The sequence below is a fragment of the Lottia gigantea genome (assembly GCF_000327385.1).
Source record: "Lottia gigantea unplaced genomic scaffold LOTGIsca_122, whole genome shotgun sequence".
NCBI classification, from domain to species: Eukaryota; Metazoa; Mollusca; class Gastropoda; family Lottiidae; genus Lottia; species Lottia gigantea.
The window spans coordinates 664,001-683,090 of record NW_008707266.1 but is presented as its reverse complement, the minus strand read 5'-3'; the positions used below and the strand labels follow the sequence as shown (position 1 = coordinate 683,090).

The following is a 19,090-nucleotide window of genomic DNA, read 5'->3' as shown; positions in this document are numbered from 1 at the left end:
CCGCCCCCCCCCTCCTATTTTTCTGTTAATATTTTCAGTTACACTAGCCGAAACAAAACAGTATTCCAATGAAATTTTAAAAGACTGGTTTGTCGAAAACGACTCCCTTTTGCTACCTTTATCATCATCTTCGTGGAATTTTTAATTATATGTCAATTTTTCCTTTGGCACTTTTCAACCGATTCCATCAAAATATATGCATGTCTGCCAATCACTTTTGACTATGCGCCATGAATATCAGCTACTGGCTACTGACTACTGACTATAAACTATTGGAGTTTATACCGATTATACGCATATTTTATTAGGCCTAGGCCTGGCCTACTCAATGACATTTTTTTTTCTTCAAACTTTTCTGAAGAAAATTGACCAATACGAGGGCCTCGTCTTTGACTAGCCAGCAACAGAGTTGGGCCATTATTATAAAAAAAAATTGGCGATATTCACAGTTCAGATGGACGGCACTAATAATATTTAAGACGGTCGTAGTAGTTCTATCGTTTCCATCCAAAAATCTTTCTTATTTTCAATACTAAAAGTACCCATCACAACTGACAAATCTGTCATAAGAAAGAATCGCAAGATTCTGATAACTGTTGTATTTATCCAATTCATTCCTTAAATGTTTTTTGTTTTTTTAAATTACAATATTTTCGTTTTCTGGTGGTATTAAAACAATAACAATCATTTCAAATATTTAGTGTATCCATCGAAGAGAAAGTTTACTGTGGTCAGACGTTTTCCAAGATGGTGGGTGTTATTTTGGTTATAATCATTATTTATCGCAAAATCTACATTAAACTTGTCTTCTCAGCAACTAATTGCCATTTTCTGAATTTTCTGACTCATACTTACATTATATTTTCACTTTCAGACGAGATATTTCAACCAGAAAGAGATTGACGGTGAGTGAAAGTTTTCTAGTAAACAAGTGAAAGACTAAACACTCAAATCCACTCAATTGTATCAGATGACTAATTGAGTGATGAATACCTAATTTCATTTTTTTAGTGGGCCACAAATATTTGATGATACTGAGTGATAGTGAATTTTTTTATGAATGTCAAGCCATGAATAATTAATTCAATAGAAACTATCATTTTTATTTTTTCTTTCTTTCCAGAGTTCAAGGAATGCTTCAATTTTCATGCAAGAAAAGGTTTTATAAACAATGAAAAAGATTTATCAGTAATAATGAGATCATTAGCTTACAGTCCAACCAAAGTAGAACTGGTGAAATATTTTCAAAAACATGTTGCAGGTATGTTTGAGTTTAATCTTGGATCTTATCTTTTGTGTGAAAGGAGCCAATGATTGGTACTGAGTTACCAGTATATGATTTTCTGTTTTTAAATGGAAGTGGTTAACTACATTTTGATTGACACATTATTTTATAGCAAAACCTTAACACATGCTGAAGCTTTTGTAGTACAGTATAAGATGTCTTTCAGCAATTCAGGTTTCACAAAGCTACAAACTTATTGCTGAAGGTTGCCCTTATTGCACACTAATGGCTTTACCATCTTATGATAAGTAGGGTTTGCCCTTTAAATTGTTATTCATGTCTCTACAAACATGTGCTGTGCTATAAGATCAGCATTTTTGTTTTCTCTTACAGCTGATGGAAGAATAGAATTTTCATCATTTCTAGATATATTACATGAACATTCCAAGATAGAAAATTGTGAAAAGGAGTTACTTGCTGGGTTTAAAGCACAAGATAGTCAAAAACAGGGTTCTATCAGTACAGCTGAAGTAAAAAATATTTTGATGAATAGTGGTGAAAAATTGAGCAGAAATGAAGGTATTTGAATTGTTTATATAGCTTTATTTTGCTGTCTCACTTATCATTGCTTAAATTCAGATTTTTACTCAGTTTAATTCATTGAACTTACACAAAAACTTGTTCATATTGTAAGAGGAACTGCAATCAAACATAACTAACACATACAGACAATTTAATAGCTCTAGTCATGAAAATGTTCAAGCTTTTCAAAAAGTTTTTAATGAAACGTTATCTCTGAAGAGTTTGATTCTTCATTAAGTTGGTCCAAGAGTCTTATCTTATTATTGCAGCTTTAATCAATGCCTTGAATGAAAGTTTGTCTGTGCCAAATATAATACAAAACTTGTGATAATAAAACTTGATAATCCCTTGTCAATTGTGAAGTAAAAACAGGCTTAATTCATTTTTATACAATTTTTTTTGACAGTGGATGCTTTGTTTAGAGAAACTCGTGTTAATGGTGGACAAGTCAATTATAAACAGTTTCTAGATGCCTTATTAACTCCTTCCCCAGATTACTAAAATTGTTCGCCAGATTTTTAAGGTTGTTAACCAGATTACTGAAGCTGTTCACCATAATTACTTACAATTTATATTCACCTAATTACTTGCTTCACTAGATGACTCTATAATTAAGATTTAATTGTTTTTATCTAGGGTGTCTGTTTTTTTTTACATACTAATTAATTACATATGGCTATAGTATGTACTGTCACATAACTGTGAATTAAAATATTCAATTGGAATATCAACAGATTGGATTCACTGTGTTTTGGATAAACAATCCTTATCAGATAAGATAAAAAGATAAAATCCAGATTTTAAGAAATACAGTAATCTGATTGGTTAATAAAATAAAATTTAATATCTATTTTAATGATTGACTAATCATATGATCACAACACTAAAATCATCTTAAGTTTTCCAGAATAAGGCCACTGAAAGACTTAGTTTTGAAAAGGGTTTAACTTTCTAAAATTAGACTTACTGCCCTTGAGCAAAGTAAGTGAAACCATTGAACAGTACCATTTTGAAGCTGATATTCAATTCATATTGAACATTCAATTTTTGTATCATATTTGACATGAGAAACTTGCTAATATGTGATTTAATGAAAATTATGTGCTTGAACATTCCAATTACCTGAAGATTTTTATTTTACTATAGAAAGTTATATTGTTGTTGAAGTAATTCCATTGTTTTTCTAACTAGTGAAATCTTATACAAATATATCTTATATTTATAAAACAGTAATATTATGTTAAAATGTTTAAATGATTTATACAGAACATATTTTATTTACATTATTTACTCTATAATCAATTTAACATATCACTTCTATTTATATACAAATATTAATAAATTATTTAAGAATACATGTTGACTGATTTTTGTTTTCCTCCTAAATGAACATACAATGATGTGTATTTAAGGTCACTCCTTTCTCTCCATTTACACTCCTGGTTAAAATGTGCCTTCACGATTTATACTATTTCTACCACATTTAAGCACCTCCCACCCTTTTATACAATGATATAAGAATATTCGATATCTTTGTAATAGAGACATATTCTGCATAATTTTAGAAGCTGGTGGGTCAATCAATGCTCGAGATCCATAATCACTTATCTAGGGATAATCAGAAACAAAAATAGTACCTTTTGTTCCTCATTGGACTACTAGAGAAAGTGGGAAGTTGATATTGCAGAATTTTCCTACCATATGGCATTGCTCATCCTAATTAGTTCATAAAAAAACAGATAAGGATGTAAAATTCCAAATTCATTGCAAGATTTACCATTAACATCTGCCATGTCACAGCAACTAATGTGCAAGCTAACATAATCAAGCTAACTAACCTTGGGTTGGGAGGATTGGTCTCGGCATCATAGGATATACTACTGTTTGACAATAATAGAAATTATTGTGCCCCAGAAGCTAGCAGATTATGCTTGACCAATAGCAATTTCCTATGTGAGAGCGAGGTAACAACATGCAAATGAATTTTTATTAAAACTAGTTCAGATAGAGGTAGAGTACAACAAAAATTGAAAAAATATCAACACAAGGTTACTTCCCTTTTGAATGAACATTAATTTGAATTTAATAGAACATAATGTGTCATTTATTTCAATTACACAGATTATTTCAGAATTAACACAATGCAAATAAAATTTTTAAACCAACAAAATAAAACATTAATTAACATTTCTTTCACAAGGAAGAACTATTTGCCATTTTCTTTAGGGTACCATTCTTACAAAATGATTTTCAAGTAATTAAATGTGAAAAATTTGAAAAGAACAAAAAAAAACAATGAGCAAATATATATCAGAATATACAGCTACCAAACTCTTTCGATGTTCTCAAAATCCCTGATTGTTGCATAAATAGAACTGCTCAAAGCCATTTTCTTCAGTTTTGATGAACTTTCAAATAAATGATTCATTCAGAAATAAGATCTTGATGTTTTCGTTCAAGTATTTTCTGCCATGGGTTTCACAAAGCATACATGATCTGAAAAATCTGTTATTAGACATTGTCCTAGGTCACTAAAATATCCAGCCAATCAAATGCTCTGTTTATAACAAGATGTACTGATTGCATGTAACAATGTTTTTGATAAATTGGTTCTAGATTATTGATGGCTTCTGATGCTTTATCTGGTCAAACCTCGTTAAAGATGGGGAATGTAGTAATCTGCAGAAAATACATGAAACAAGACATCTCGATACGCATTTCAATAATTAATCAAAAATAAATAATATTGTAATAGCAAATTTATATTGAGATACATGTGGCAATTTATTGACATAACAAAATTAGACTTGAGGTATTTAAGAAATGAATATCACATTTGATACAAGTTATAATAATAAATTATGATAATTTATTCAGCAATATAAAGGTTTAATATCTGTGATAATAAATAAATAGAGGTTAATAAATTGTATAATATTAATACTAGTTAATTAAATAGGATCGCACCAATTTACTCTCAAACATGGACGAATCATAACAATTCAATTTATAAAAGTATGTATTCAAAATTATCATTTCTTTTTCCGGCAATCATACTGCATTCGATACCTGCTGTGAAAGGATTTCGAGCAATATTCATGATTTTATAACCAAGGAGGACAAAGATGTTTTAATTCCAATTCCAAGCTCTTTTTCATTTTTGTTGAATGTCTTTAAACCTTGTCAACAAAGAGCCACATCTGAAGTTCCTGCTATTTTTTTTTAACTTGGTCAAGGTGAAGGTCACAGAAGTTGTGAAAATCGGTCTCGACAATTTTTGTCCATTTTCTGTGGTAAATATGAGAGAAGCCCAAATTAGAAAATTCACAACATTGACCCTGTAAACATGGTAATCACGAGAGGTATCGAAAGAGGTATAAGTACCTTCCATTACCTCAGTTAAAAAATAATTTTGGTAAATAAATCAAATCATGAGCATAGTAGAATATTAATCATTAGTTGTAGTAGTTGAAATCTTTAATTCACTTCACATAAAATTCCTCGCAAAAAATAACCCTGATAAAGATAATAATATCCTTCCATTTTCTGAGCACTTTCTTATTAATATAAATTAGCCCTGATATTATTGATAATGGTCTGGAGTATGAACATACGATAGCATTAAGTCTATAGCTCCTGGCATCCAGTCACGTAAAATAAAACTGGGAATTGTAATAAATGGAAAGTAAATTTCACGAGCCCTGACTGCACCACCTTTCACAATGGCCAGAGCTGCATCTGAAGGTTGAGCTGATTTTACAAGACTTAGCACTCTTTTTAAACCAAAATCTCCTAATTTGCTTAATGCATTTTCTGTACCTAAAAAGAAAAAGAAAAAAATATATCCCATTTACAAAAACAGAGAAAAAAACTCTGGCTGGCTATTGTCATGGTAACATTAATGTAAGTCATATCTTTTTTTTTGTGTCAATGCTTATGACCAAGCATTATACAGTGTATCTAGAAAAATCAGTCACTGTAAATATGATACTCCCCATTTTGATAAAAAAAATAATAACAAATTGGCATAGCACAGACACCATAATACTGAGTAGTAATATCATGTAAAAAACGGTGTACACGAATAAAAGGTAACAGCTTAAAAAAACAAAATAATTAAAATAATACCTATAAGTCCCAAAATACATGATGTTATAGATATATCACATTTTCTCATCTTCAATTCTTGTCGTAATGCAATAAAAAATCCATCTAAAGCAAATTTCGATGCAGAATAGGCTGATACAAAAGGTATTCCAAATTTGCCTGAAAGATAATAAAATAGAAGAAATACTTTTGATTTTCTGTCCAATCACTCTGAGCAATTGATTGCACTTAAATTGTCTTGAGGCTTCTGAGCATAGCTTCTTCCCAAAGAGATGTAGTGTGAATTGCTTCACCAAATTTCTAGTATGATTACCATGATTTCAATGTTTGGTCACCTCCTCCAAAATCAATTGATACCAATCAAAATGGTGGCAAATATATTGTGCACTCATGAATTTCTAGATTTACCAACCAATAAAATCCATGCAGACTTACCTGCAAGAGAGTTGACAACAATAATGCTGCCCTTATTTTTCTCTAGTTCTGCTAATGAATGAGAGGTAAGATGTATGTAAGCTTTAAAATTAACTTCCATGATATTATCTAACATAGTAAAATTCTTCTCTGTACCTAACCATTCTCCAAGAGGTACTTCTAATATATGATTTAATACTAAAATATCTATTCCACCCAACTTTTTAATGGCTTCCTGTCAAACAAAAACACACAAAAAATTCACTGTTATCCAACAACAGTTTTTTTGCACATTAAAGGCAATTTAGAGCATAAATAAGAGAAGTCTATTTTGAGTTTGAATTAAAACTATACATGCAAGGCTCATATTGTGTTCATTACTGCTTAAACTACCTAAAAATATAGTGGAGTCATCTCCTCATGTTCACAAATACCTTTGCTCACCAACATAAAATTATATATAAGATTATTATTTTCTAGTCCTTCTATAGATCCAATGCGGTTGGGATACGACACACTAAATGCTTGGTTATTATAGTTTATTGTCGGTAAGTTTTGTGCTGAACTGAAACTTTGTGGAGGAGAAAGGCATGAATAACTGATGTTACAACAGGAGAAAATATATTAAGTTTGACATTTAATCAATTATGAAATTTGATTATCAATAATAGAAATTACTAATTCATAACAACAATAATTGATTATTTTAATTATTTTAACCAGCCCAAAACCCGCAGAAGTTATTTTCTCAAAAATACATGATTACCTGTACAACCAATTTTGTGGATTTCATATTTTTCATATCAGCTGTTACATAATGGTATTTACCATTTCCTTTTCCTAGACTTTCACACTTTGATATAACCTACAGTATTAAAGTTTTCTTGTCAGTAAAATAAACCCAAGGTAGATATAAAAAAATAAAGATATGATATATATCAATATGACAAACAATCAAAAATAAACAAATTTATACAATAAAATGATATGGGTGTTTAAAATATCTTTTATCAATGAAAATTTGATATTTTGTTGTACAGTTATGAAAGAAAACTAAAAGATGAAGGTGTCAAGGTACTTAATTCAGCCCCATCAGCTGGTAAAGACAATATTAGGACTACTGGCACAAAACTTTTCAATTTTGCTACATATTATTCCTAAGTTCCCCTGTATTCGAAAGCAGGGATATCCCCCACAGAACAGTTCTGCTTCTTTGCTTACTATTACACAGTCATCATTAAAAAATTGTTCATGCACTTTCTTTCCATTAATCTCAAATTAGATATTCCCCTGGTGCCTTTAATTAATCTCCCACTCTCTTCCCTCTTTAAATAGCTCATAAGATATTGCCAACAACAACATGAACTTTTAACATTAAAACTTACATCTTTTAAGGCATTTTCTCTTCTAGCTGTTATCATAATATTTGCCCCAAAGCTAGCATAATGATAGGCTATATGTTCACCGATACCAGTTGAGGCCCCAGTTATTAATACTCGCTTACCTTTCAGTTTTTCTGTAATATAGCGAAATAGAAAGGTAGAATTCCTCTTAGGTACATTGCTGTTAGAACCTACTTTTAGGTAGGAAAGCATATTTGTAATGTTTTACTCTATGACTAGGATTTCAGAAAATTCATATTTTGGCAACCAGTATAAAGTTGGGGGATGTTGAGGGAATTATGCTCATTGCATAGCCAGTATTGTTGGAAAAGTAACCACACGTTTTTCAAAATGGTGTCTCTCCACAACGAAGTGGTCTTTAAATATTGTTGAAGGTCAATGCTTTGTTCATAGGAAAACTAAAAGATAGCTTGCCAGGCAAGGTAACATACGCCCACTGGCAGCTGTCAGAAATGATTAAACAGTCTTTAGTGACTACAGGGTTGCACAATATAGCTAGTAGAGTGAAACGTCAAGTCAGACACGATATTTTGGTGAAAAATTATCCGATCATCACGAAAATCAATAGGGATCATCTTCATAATGACATTGACACACAAAATAAAAATCAAGAGAATCTGTAAAAAATTGTAGCCTGTAGAGTGAGCACGAGTTGCACAATATAGCTAATAGAGAAAAATGTCAAGTCAGACACAATATTTCGGTGAAAAATTATCCGATCATCACGAAAATCAATAGGGATCATCTTCATAACAACATTGACATACAAAATAAAAATCAAAAGAATCCATAAAGAACTGTAGCCTGTAGAGTGAGCACGAGCCAAATGTGAACGGACGGACCGACCGACGGACGGACGGACGGATCGACGGACCGACGGGGTGATTACAATATACGCCCATCTTACGTGTATAATTCTTATTAATTTGTTAACAGAAAAAGATAAAGTAATAATGAATACTTGCTTTAATATAAATACCTGGATCAAAGCTATCTATATACCAATAGCCTATCATTAGCCCTATTAATACTGCTATTACTTTCTTCCACATAGTTTATCTTTTACAGCTACCTGAAAATATAGTGCCATAAACTCTCAGACTTATTAAGAAGAATTTCCAACAGAATTGGATCTTGAATCTAAAAGCGTCACAAAAAAAAAAAAATCCATGAAGTTAAACTCTTGCTTTATAGAAATAGATTCATTGATGGGACTTTAAAAATATCTTATAACAATACTTCCTTTTTCCCTTAAATGGTAAGGAAAACTTCATGGAAAAAGAAAAATGTTCACAACTTTGGCATATATGTTTGATGGTTAAAAAAGGTAAAAACATTTGACATTTCAACCCACTATTCAGTTTTTGCCCACTTTCTGCTGCCTTTGTGTGATTCATTCTTGTCTTGTCAAATATCATTCTAAATTTGGTAAAGACTCAGTTTTTATTCATTCATTAGTCTAAAAGCATAGAGTTAAAGCTGAATGTAATGGTGAAAATATTTTGAAAATCAGACAAACTCCAACTTTAAATTCTTGTTTACCACAACTTAGTTCATAATTATTGATAATCTAATAAACAATACATGATAATCAAGTACATTCTTAAACCATCATTCATAATAAAATCTGGTACATAACATACTAACTTGTTTTACAGGTTTTATAGAACGGAAAAAATCTGAAATTCATATCATCATCAGTTTTTAAATTCAATTACCAGTTTCATAACAACCAAGTTCACTCGGTAAACTTGTTCATTAAATTCTGAAAATACTTCAGTTCCATAAGAAAGATCATAAGTACTTTTGTTCAGCTTACATAACCCCAGTATTAAAATATTGTTGATTATTGGCATGAGAAAACCCTAAGCCTCAAGGTATCTGTAGCAAAAGTTTTAAGGTATTGCAAAGAGGTTACCTTAAGTTTTTAGGTGTATCCGGGACACTCATAGCATCAATTTGCACCATTCCAATTTTCAATCATGTCTGTGGTTCCTGCAATTCCACTAAAACTAAGTGTTTGATTACGTCACAAGGGCCTGATGTGATACAGCATATTTTGTGATTAGTGAGGTCATCAAACACTTATTTTTTGTGGAATTGTAGGAACCACAGAAGTCTGACTGAAAAATGGAATGGTGCCAATTGATCCAATCAGTGTCCCCGATACATATAAAAAATGTAGATAACCTCTTTACAATCCCTTTAAGTGAGTTGATTCATAGTTGAAATAATTTTTTCCTTTGGAATACAAATGACCGAAACTATGCATGGGGTAGTATTCTCTTTATTACATCATCAGCTGTCAGAACTTAAAAGTGACATTCCAAATAGGAAAGACTTGAAAATTGAAATGCAAGTTAATTCATCATTGAGGAAGTGCTTTCTCTTAGTTTTTTAAGTGTCAAGAAAATTCAAAAATTTGATTGGGGTTTTTAGTTTATCAATAGGTCTTAAACCTTAAATCTTAAACCGATCATATAATTAACAAAAACCATGACCATATTGTGACATCAAGCCAAATCCAAATTAAAGAGAAAAGTGAAAATCAGAGCTCAAGCCTACCCAATATCCTTACAAGAAAAAGGACTAGTATTCCTGCACTTATGACTGGATTAATGAATGTAATGTGATATATATGATATATATCTAATATATATAGTCAAGTCAAGGTATATTAAGGTGGTAATTAACATGCTTAGTCAACTGTAACAACAGGTATAGGTGTATAGATAGATATAAGACCAGAACTCCACTTTTTACAAAGAGGTCAATTTTTTTTATATCTTTATATAATTTTGAAATATCATATTTCATTCCTGTTTCAAGATTTAGGACAGGAAATCAGGATACAATGAATATACTAGAGTAATTCTCAAGAAACATGCAACTAAAGAAAAGGTTCAGAATATTCAATTGATTATTATCATATTATAATTTTTACCTACCACGAAATAACAAAAAAAATTCACTCTATCCACAGAATTCTCAAACAACAATAGGTTTACCACACAATTGATTCATACTCATCAACATCTGGAAATGTACATCACTTTTTCAGATATCCAAAGTTGTTTACACACTTGTTATTTTGATTGTCGTGTTATATTCAGTGATAATAATAAAAATCAAGAACAAATAAATTTCCTCCACGAAATAAAAGTTCCACCATCTAACAACAAACTATCAATAAAATGAGATACTTTGAAGGTTCTAAATTGCATCCACTTTAGTCTTTCAACTAACAACAGTGACATATATGAAAAGGCAATTGTAATCAAACTAATTTTGCAAGTCAAGGATATTGATTCATTCACAAGGATGAACTTTGATTTTGATGTACAAAAGAATAATGGGAAGGTCTTAAACCGTGGGAAAATATCTTTATATTGTCCACTACATATGATTTCTCCTGTTGTCTTTATATAGGGACCATGACAATAGGGGCCATGACAATAGTCTACATGGATAATTTCAAAGTCATGAATTACAGTGTCTATCTTGTATAATTTTGCAAGTTATAAAAAAACATTTCCTTCTGTATAAATTTGAAGTTTTATCGTCCATCTACTATAATTTGCAGACTTGAAAATCTGTATATCTTGTATAATTTGTAACAATTGAAGCAAACTTCCTATTTTAATTTCATGAATTCCTATTTTGTATACTTTCACGAATTACACACTGTCTATTTGTATACTTTCACAAATTACACATTGTCTATTTTGTATAATTTCATAAATTACACACTGTCTATTTTGTATAATTACAATGAATTACACACTGTCTGTTTTGTATAATTACAATGAATTACACACTGTCTATTTTGTATAATTACAATGAATTACACACTGTCTATTTTGTATAATTACAATGAATTACACACTGTCTATTTGTATACTTTCACGAATTACACACTGTCTATTTTGTATAATTTCATGAATTACACACTGTCTATTTTGTATAATTACTATGAATTAACACTGTCTATTTTGTATACTTTCACTAATTACACACTGCCTGTTTTATATAATTTCACGAATTACACACTGTCTGTTTTGTATAATTTCATGAATTACACACTGTCTGTTTTGTATACTTTCACGAATTACACACTGTCTGTTTTATATAATTGCAATGAATTACACACTGTCTATTTTGTATAATTACAATGAATTACACACTGTCTATTTTGTATAATTACAATGAATTACACACTGTCTATTTTGTATAATTACTATGAATTACACACTGTCTATTTTATATAATTGCAATGAATTACACACTGTCTATTTTGTATAATTTCATGAATTACACACTGTCTATTTTGTATAATTACTATGAATTACACACTGTCTATTTTATATTATTGCAATGAATTACACACTGTCTATTTTGTATAATTACAATGAATGAATTACACACTGTCTATTTTGTATAATTACAATGAATTACACACTGTCTATTTTGTATAATTTCATGAATTACACACCGTCTATTTTGTATAATTACAATGAATTACACACTGTCTATTTTGTATAATTACAATGAATTACACACTGTCTATTTTGTATAATTACAATGAATTACACACTGCCTATTTTGTATAATTTCATGAATTACACACTGTCTATTTTGTATAATTTCATGAATTATACACTGTCTATTTTGTATAATTTCATGAATTACACACTGTCTATTTTGTATAATTTCAATGAATTACACACTGTCTATTTTGTATAATTTCAATGAATTACACACTGTCTATTTTGTATAATTTCATGAATTACACACTGTCTATTTTGTAAATTTGCAATGAATTATTATAAGAAATACATACAGCATCTTGCATAATTCACAATTTACAACAAGTAAATATTTTCACTGTTAAACAAGTGCTCAATACATCAATTGTAGAGTGATATTCACAATTAATTATATAAATCACATTCAAAGGTTATCATTTATCTTATGAAGTAAATACAAACTTGAAACATCTTGACCTACAAATATTGTCAAATATATACCAAATTCAAAACTATTACAATTTGTAACTGTGATTTTGATGATAAAGCTTTCAGATAAATGAAGCTTAATTTTACCATAGTTGTACTAATAAAATATAAATTGGTTTTAAATCCTCAATATTCAAGAATATAAATTAACCCAATCAAGTTGAAAATATTGTTAAAATAGTTCTATCTGATATTTCACAACACCTGATACCACTATGCCACTGGGATTCAGCATCACTCTGATGGGATCTAAATGCATTTAAATTTCAAGCATGTGTCAATTTATTACTGAGACTAAGGTAATGTCATTCGTTCAAGTGAAAGGAGATGTTCAATATAATAGGTTCTCAAGTTGATATTGACTTGATAATATACTCTTCTCTTCCATCTCTTTATTCTACCTAAATAGTTGCCACCTTATTCAAATTGCCTTGTGAGAAAAATTTCAAAAGTCGTTCAGACTATTTTGTCTTGTCCATGAAATCTCACTTTGAAACCAAGGTTATGTATTTAGTTTGCCTACAGAGCAAAAAAAAAAATATTTCTGAAAAATTCCTAAAGCTTTAGTTGATGTCAGGGATTAATTAATAACAAAATGCAATCAATTTCTTAATATAATCCCATTGGATCTAAAGCAGTTGCAAAATAGCAAAGAGTCTGGAATGGTCTACTAACCCTTGTAAATAAAAACCAAATTTGTAAAACAGTAGTTCAAAATAATATTGATGAAATGGAAAATTAGTTAACAGACATTATTTTATTTGTTCGGATTGCCATGTTACAATGACATGACAAATCATTGATAAAATGTCACAGTACGACCAAGAAAATACTTTAGATTCATTTGATTTATAACCACTATAGATTCAGCTTTATAAAAACTGCAGAGAATTACATCACCTGTTTTATTTATTCATGTCACCCTTCACAACACTTTTATAAAGTTATCATAATATACAAGTATGCAATATCAATCCAATATCCATCTTACATAAAGCATAGCAGAAAAATAATACATTTTTACCTGATTCAAATACAATCCAAGATATAACTGTGGTCAAACAGTTTTCTTCTGTGAACTGATCGCAGTCTAGAAGTTGACATCAAATAGTTCAATCATTACTAGACTCTTATGTAACCAATATGCGGGTGAATGCAAATTATTTGACACACTTGTTCAATAAAGATTTTTACTTTTCATTTCCCGCCTTCTGTTTGTTTCACGTAAGAAATAACTTTCAAGTCGGTCAGCTTAAGTTAAGATGAACAAGTGAAATCAGAGTTTTTCATCTTATTAAATTGCTCTTAATTGGGTGATAATTTACATGATATGTGCTAATATAGAAATAATAATGTGCAGAGATTGGGCTTATGAGTAGTCAAATCATATCATAATTAGCTTATTAATGATAGTTAAACAACAATTTTCAGGATAATTTCATAGTTTTTGTAGAGATGTTCTTATGGGAAGGAAAATACTTGATATAATGATTTGACCTGAAGGATCACAACAATGATTCTTTATCAAGGAAACATTTCAACATTTTCTTAGCTAGTTGATCGTCTCCAGCTGCACATGAGAATGTCAATGACAAGCTAAAGTGATGCTATTCTTAACAATCATGGTGCGTTTTGTTTAATTACAGGAAAACTTAATGCTTGATTCAATTCTGAAATGAAATTTAGCATTATCTGCTGGAAAATCACTCAGAATCTCTTCTATGATAGCAGAAATAACTTTTACTTATATTTGTAATTACTGCTTCAATCCTGTATAATCAAGCAAATCTCCTCAGATCAGAAGGCCAATGCAATAGATTCTCACTGAACCAATGATAGTTTTTCATTTTTGAATGCTGATGTATACAAAAATAAAAGATTTTTCCTACCTGTATCTTGCAGGAATGATTTCTCCGATATGTTTTTTAGCAAATGTAAAATAAGAAATAATAGAGCCTGTTTAAATCAATACAGTAACTATTTTACAGTAATTAATTAATTACGTTCATCATAAAATTCAATCAAGCACATCTTTTCATTCAAAGAAATCAATCATTACATAATGAAATTATTAATGCATAATGATGATACAGAAAATAGATGAAGTCTACAGTTTCAAGTAAGCAAAAGTTCTTTATTCTGTACTGCACTTTCAAGTTGTCTACCGTGATTAGGATTGTTGTCAGGTAACAAGCTACTATTCAACACAAGGCACTGACACAGAGTTAAAGTAGTGTTGAAAGTATTGCCTCTGTGGCCAACTTGATAATTTTCTGCCTACCTCACCAAATAATTCATAGAAAACCTACTGGCTTTATAGTCAAAATTTATGAACAAATAACTACATGCAAAAAAAATTCTGTCATATGATTTCAGGCAGTTTTCTTAAGTTCATGTTTTGAACTTAAATATTTTATTGTAGAAAACTGTTTGGTTTTCCAACCTTGAGAGGTTTGCATTTAATGTCTTAGTATAGACTGACCTAATCAGTGATGTCCAGACTGACTGAATATCAAACAAAATGCCATGATCTAAGAGTAGCTCTGAAAATTCTGAAAAGCCGTATCTAAGAAGTGCTCTGAAAATTCTGAAGAGCCATGATCTAAGAATAGCTCTGATAATTCCGAAGAGCTATGATTTAAGAATAGCTCTGAAAATTCTGAAAAGCCGTGATCTAAGAAGTGCTCTGAAAATTCTGAAAAGCTGTGATCTAAGAAGTGCTCTGAAAATTCTGAAAAGCCGTGATCTAAGAAGTGCTCTGAAAATTCTGAAGAGCCATGATTTAAGAATAGCTCTGAGAGTTCTGAAGAACCAAGATTATATATAATCAAATTCATTTAAACACATTACTAACCACATATGTATCTAATGTAATCTACCCCCAATTGAGAATACTGCATTAAAAAAGACCTATTTACATTAGTGTATTCCATCTAAATATTATACACATACAATTATTTATATTAATATATTTATAAATCAAAATAATGTCTACACCCTGAGGAAAGAATTTTACAAATCATGAGTATGATTTCCATACAACAATAAAAATGCAATAGAAAAATAAACAGTTTCATAATAAAGTATTAATAGTAAGAGAAACTATACTTAGCCACCTTAAGTATACATACAGGTTAACATTTTTATTTCACATATGTATTTGATAAATAATTTTATAGTTTTTAAAAATGGTGATATATTAACCTGAATTTTTGCCAACAGAGAGATATTTCCTTGTGATCTTCAGATAAAATTGTGAATTTTTTTTTTTCGAAATAATAGCTTTTATAAGTGAAACTATTTTTTAATTGATATGTTCTGTTTTACAAACTCTTTAGTACTAAAGTTAGCATTGTATAAATATATGCAAAGGCACGCTTTAGAACCATTATAATAGATTCCTTATATCTAAATCTTCTTGATCTTTACACACTTCATGTTGGGGTGATTAAAATAATTTATTGCTTGAAATGAAATGAATTGAGTTCTACGTTCTACTTTTTTGCATCTACTGGGCCTGTAACATGCAGGACCTCCATTTATTGTCCCATCTGAACTTTTCAATGTCAGCCCCTCCTGTATTATTGACAAGGGGAAATCAGGTTTAAAAATCTGAAGGTATTACCTCAACCTATGCCATGATTAAGCCATGGACCTTCAAGTTAACTCACTGAGCCACAGTAGCTCCATTTCTTATTGCTTGGAGTGTTGAAGTTTACTTCTAGAAATCATCCATAAAATGTGATTCAGAAACTGAAGTGTTTTTGCTGTCAACTGTTAATATGTCTGTTGGGAGATGATCACTACATTGATTAAAATTAGTTTGCATCACCAACCGACGAGAACGGTATGAATTTGTTTGTAAGAAAATAAAAATACCTCTAGCAACGGCTACGCAACTAACCTTTTTCAAAGGCTTTTCAATTCAATGCACTAAACATGAAACGAAAAATGTAAACATGTTTTGCACTTTTTCCTTGCACTAAAAAGGGGATACAGTTAATCCATTCACTTCATGAAATAGGACATTTTCTTTCAAAAATTTATCTCTAACCGTAAAATTCCACAATCTTTCTCAACAATTCAAATACTCCATTTGAAATGAGTGTCATGTAGCTACCAAACTTTTTAACCTAAAAGTAAACAAGTTGTTGACGTTGACAATAAGTGATGAAGAGACTGTTATTTTAACCTAAACATTATAACAATAATGTTTAACCTTCTAACCTGTTCAATTACAGACCTCATATATTGAATACTTTGATATTTCCATGAGATAACAGAGATATTAGAATATTTCTCACATATAACATTGATATTGCATTGAGGAAAGGGATATTTCATTGATATTTTAATGGTAAAACATTAATATTTCATTGATAAATCATGGATATTTTACTGATAAATCATGGATATTTTACAGATAAAACATGGATATTACATTGATAGAAAAAAACATATTTTCATGTTTAAAATATGAATTTTTAATGGTTTTCAAGCGAGAATATTTAATTGGCAAAACATTAAAATTTTAGTGATAAGATATAAAATTTTAATGAGTATTTCAGTAATAAAACATGATTATTTTCATTGTACATCATGAATATTTCATTGATTTGATAACACATAAATTTTTAAATGGCATGTGCTGCATAACTGAAAATTTTAATGATAAAGCTTTTAAAGATAAAACATGAATATTTTAAAGATAAAACATGAATATTTTAAAGATAAAACATGAATATTTTAAAGATCAAACATTAATGATTTAAAGATCAATCAATGAATGTTTAAAAGATCAAACATGAATGTTTTAAAGATAAAACATGATTGTTTCAAAGATAAAACATGAATATTTTAAAGATAAAACATGAATATTTTAAAGATAAAACATGAATATTTTAAAGATAAAACATGAATGTTTTAAAGATAAAACATGATTGTTTCAAAGATAAAACATGAATATTTTAAAGATAAAACATGAATATTTTAAAGATAAAACATGAATATTTTAAAGATCAAACATTAATGATTTAAAGATCAATCAATGAATGTTTAAAAGATCAAACATGAATATTTTATAGATAAAAAATGATTGTTTCAAAGATAAAACATGCTTATTTTAAAGATAAAACATGAATATTTTAAAGATAAAACATGATTGTTTCAAAGATAAAACATGATTGTTTCAAAGATAACACATGAATATTTTAAAGATAAAACATGATTGTTTCAAAGATAAAACATGATTGTTTCAAAGATAACACATGAATATTTTAAAGATAAAACATGATTGTTTCAAAGATAAAACATGATTGTTTCAAAGATAAAACATGAATGTTTTAAAGATAAAACATAAATGTTTTAAAGATAAAACATGAATGTTTTAAAGATAAAACATGATTGTTTCAAAGATAACACATGAATGTTTTAAAGATAAAACATAAATGTTTTAAAGATAAAACATGATTGTTTCAAAGATAAAACATGATTGTTTCAAAGATAAAACATGATTGTTTCAAAGATAAAACATGAATGTTTTAAAGATAAAACATGAATGTTTTAAAGATAAAACATGAATGTTTTAAAGATAAAACATGATTGTTTCAAAGATAAAACATGAATATTTTAAAGATAAAACATGATTGTTTCAAAGATAAAACATGATTGTTTCAAAGATAACACATGTTTTAAAGATAAAACATGAATGTTTTATATGTTTTAAAGATCGAACATGAATATTTTAAAGATAAAACATGATTGTTTCAAAGATAAAACATGATTGTTTCAAAGATAAAACATGAATATTTTAAAGATAAAACATGATTGTTTCAAAGATAAAACATGATTGTTTCAAAGGTAACACATGTTTTAAAGATAAAACATGAATGTTTTAAAGATAAAACATGATTGTTTCAAAGATAAAACATGATTGTTTCAAAGATAAAACATGAATATTTTAAAGATAAAACATGATTGTTTCAAAGATAAAACATGATTGTTTCAAAGATAAAACATGAATATTTTAAAGATAAAACATGATTGTTTCAAAGATAAAACATGATTGTTTCAAAGATAAAACATGATTGTTTCAAAGATAAAACATGAATGTTTTAAAGATCAAACATGAATATTTTAAAGATAAAACATGGTTGTTTCAAAGATAAAACATGATTGTTTCAAAGATAAAACATGATTGATTCAAAGATAAAACATGAATATTTTAAAGATAAAACATGATTGTTTCAAAGATAAAACATGATTGTTTCAAAGATAACACATGTTTTAAAGATAAAACATGAATGTTTTAAAGATCAAACATGAATATTTTAAAGATAAAACAT

At 29.1% G+C, this 19,090-nt stretch overlaps 2 protein-coding genes across 2 annotated transcripts; one reads left to right on the top strand and one right to left on the bottom strand.

Annotated features, from left to right (window-relative positions):
* The first annotated feature begins 734 nt into the window (after window positions 1-734).
* On the top strand, window positions 735-3,161 carry LOTGIDRAFT_199614 (hypothetical protein). Its single transcript, XM_009048485.1, has 5 exons — window positions 735-750; window positions 875-905; window positions 1,124-1,261; window positions 1,619-1,804; window positions 2,214-3,161. The coding sequence occupies exons 1-5, from the start codon at window positions 748-750 to the stop codon at window positions 2,306-2,308; spliced, it is 453 nt and encodes a 150-aa protein (XP_009046733.1). The 5' UTR covers window positions 735-747; the 3' UTR covers window positions 2,309-3,161.
* A 2,229-nt stretch (window positions 3,162-5,390) lies between these two features.
* LOTGIDRAFT_138116 (hypothetical protein) lies at window positions 5,391-8,783 on the bottom strand (the record flags this gene model as incomplete). The annotated part of the gene is made up of 6 exons (XM_009048484.1): window positions 5,391-5,620; window positions 5,936-6,073; window positions 6,350-6,563; window positions 7,095-7,193; window positions 7,714-7,844; window positions 8,711-8,783. 6 exons carry the CDS (start codon window positions 8,781-8,783, stop codon window positions 5,391-5,393), a joined length of 885 nt encoding a protein of 294 aa, XP_009046732.1.
* Between the last annotated feature and the right edge of the window lie 10,307 nt (window positions 8,784-19,090).

What these genes read in the sequence shown, in the direction of transcription:
- LOTGIDRAFT_199614 (XM_009048485.1), top strand. An exon ending in TTTTCAAAAACATGTTGCAG is followed by an intron (nt 1,262 to 1,618) that starts GTATGTTTGAGT and finishes TTTCTCTTACAG; the next exon opens with CTGATGGAAGAATAGAATTT. An exon ending in AAAATTGAGCAGAAATGAAG is followed by an intron (nt 1,805 to 2,213) that starts GTATTTGAATTG and finishes TTTTTTTGACAG; the next exon opens with TGGATGCTTTGTTTAGAGAA.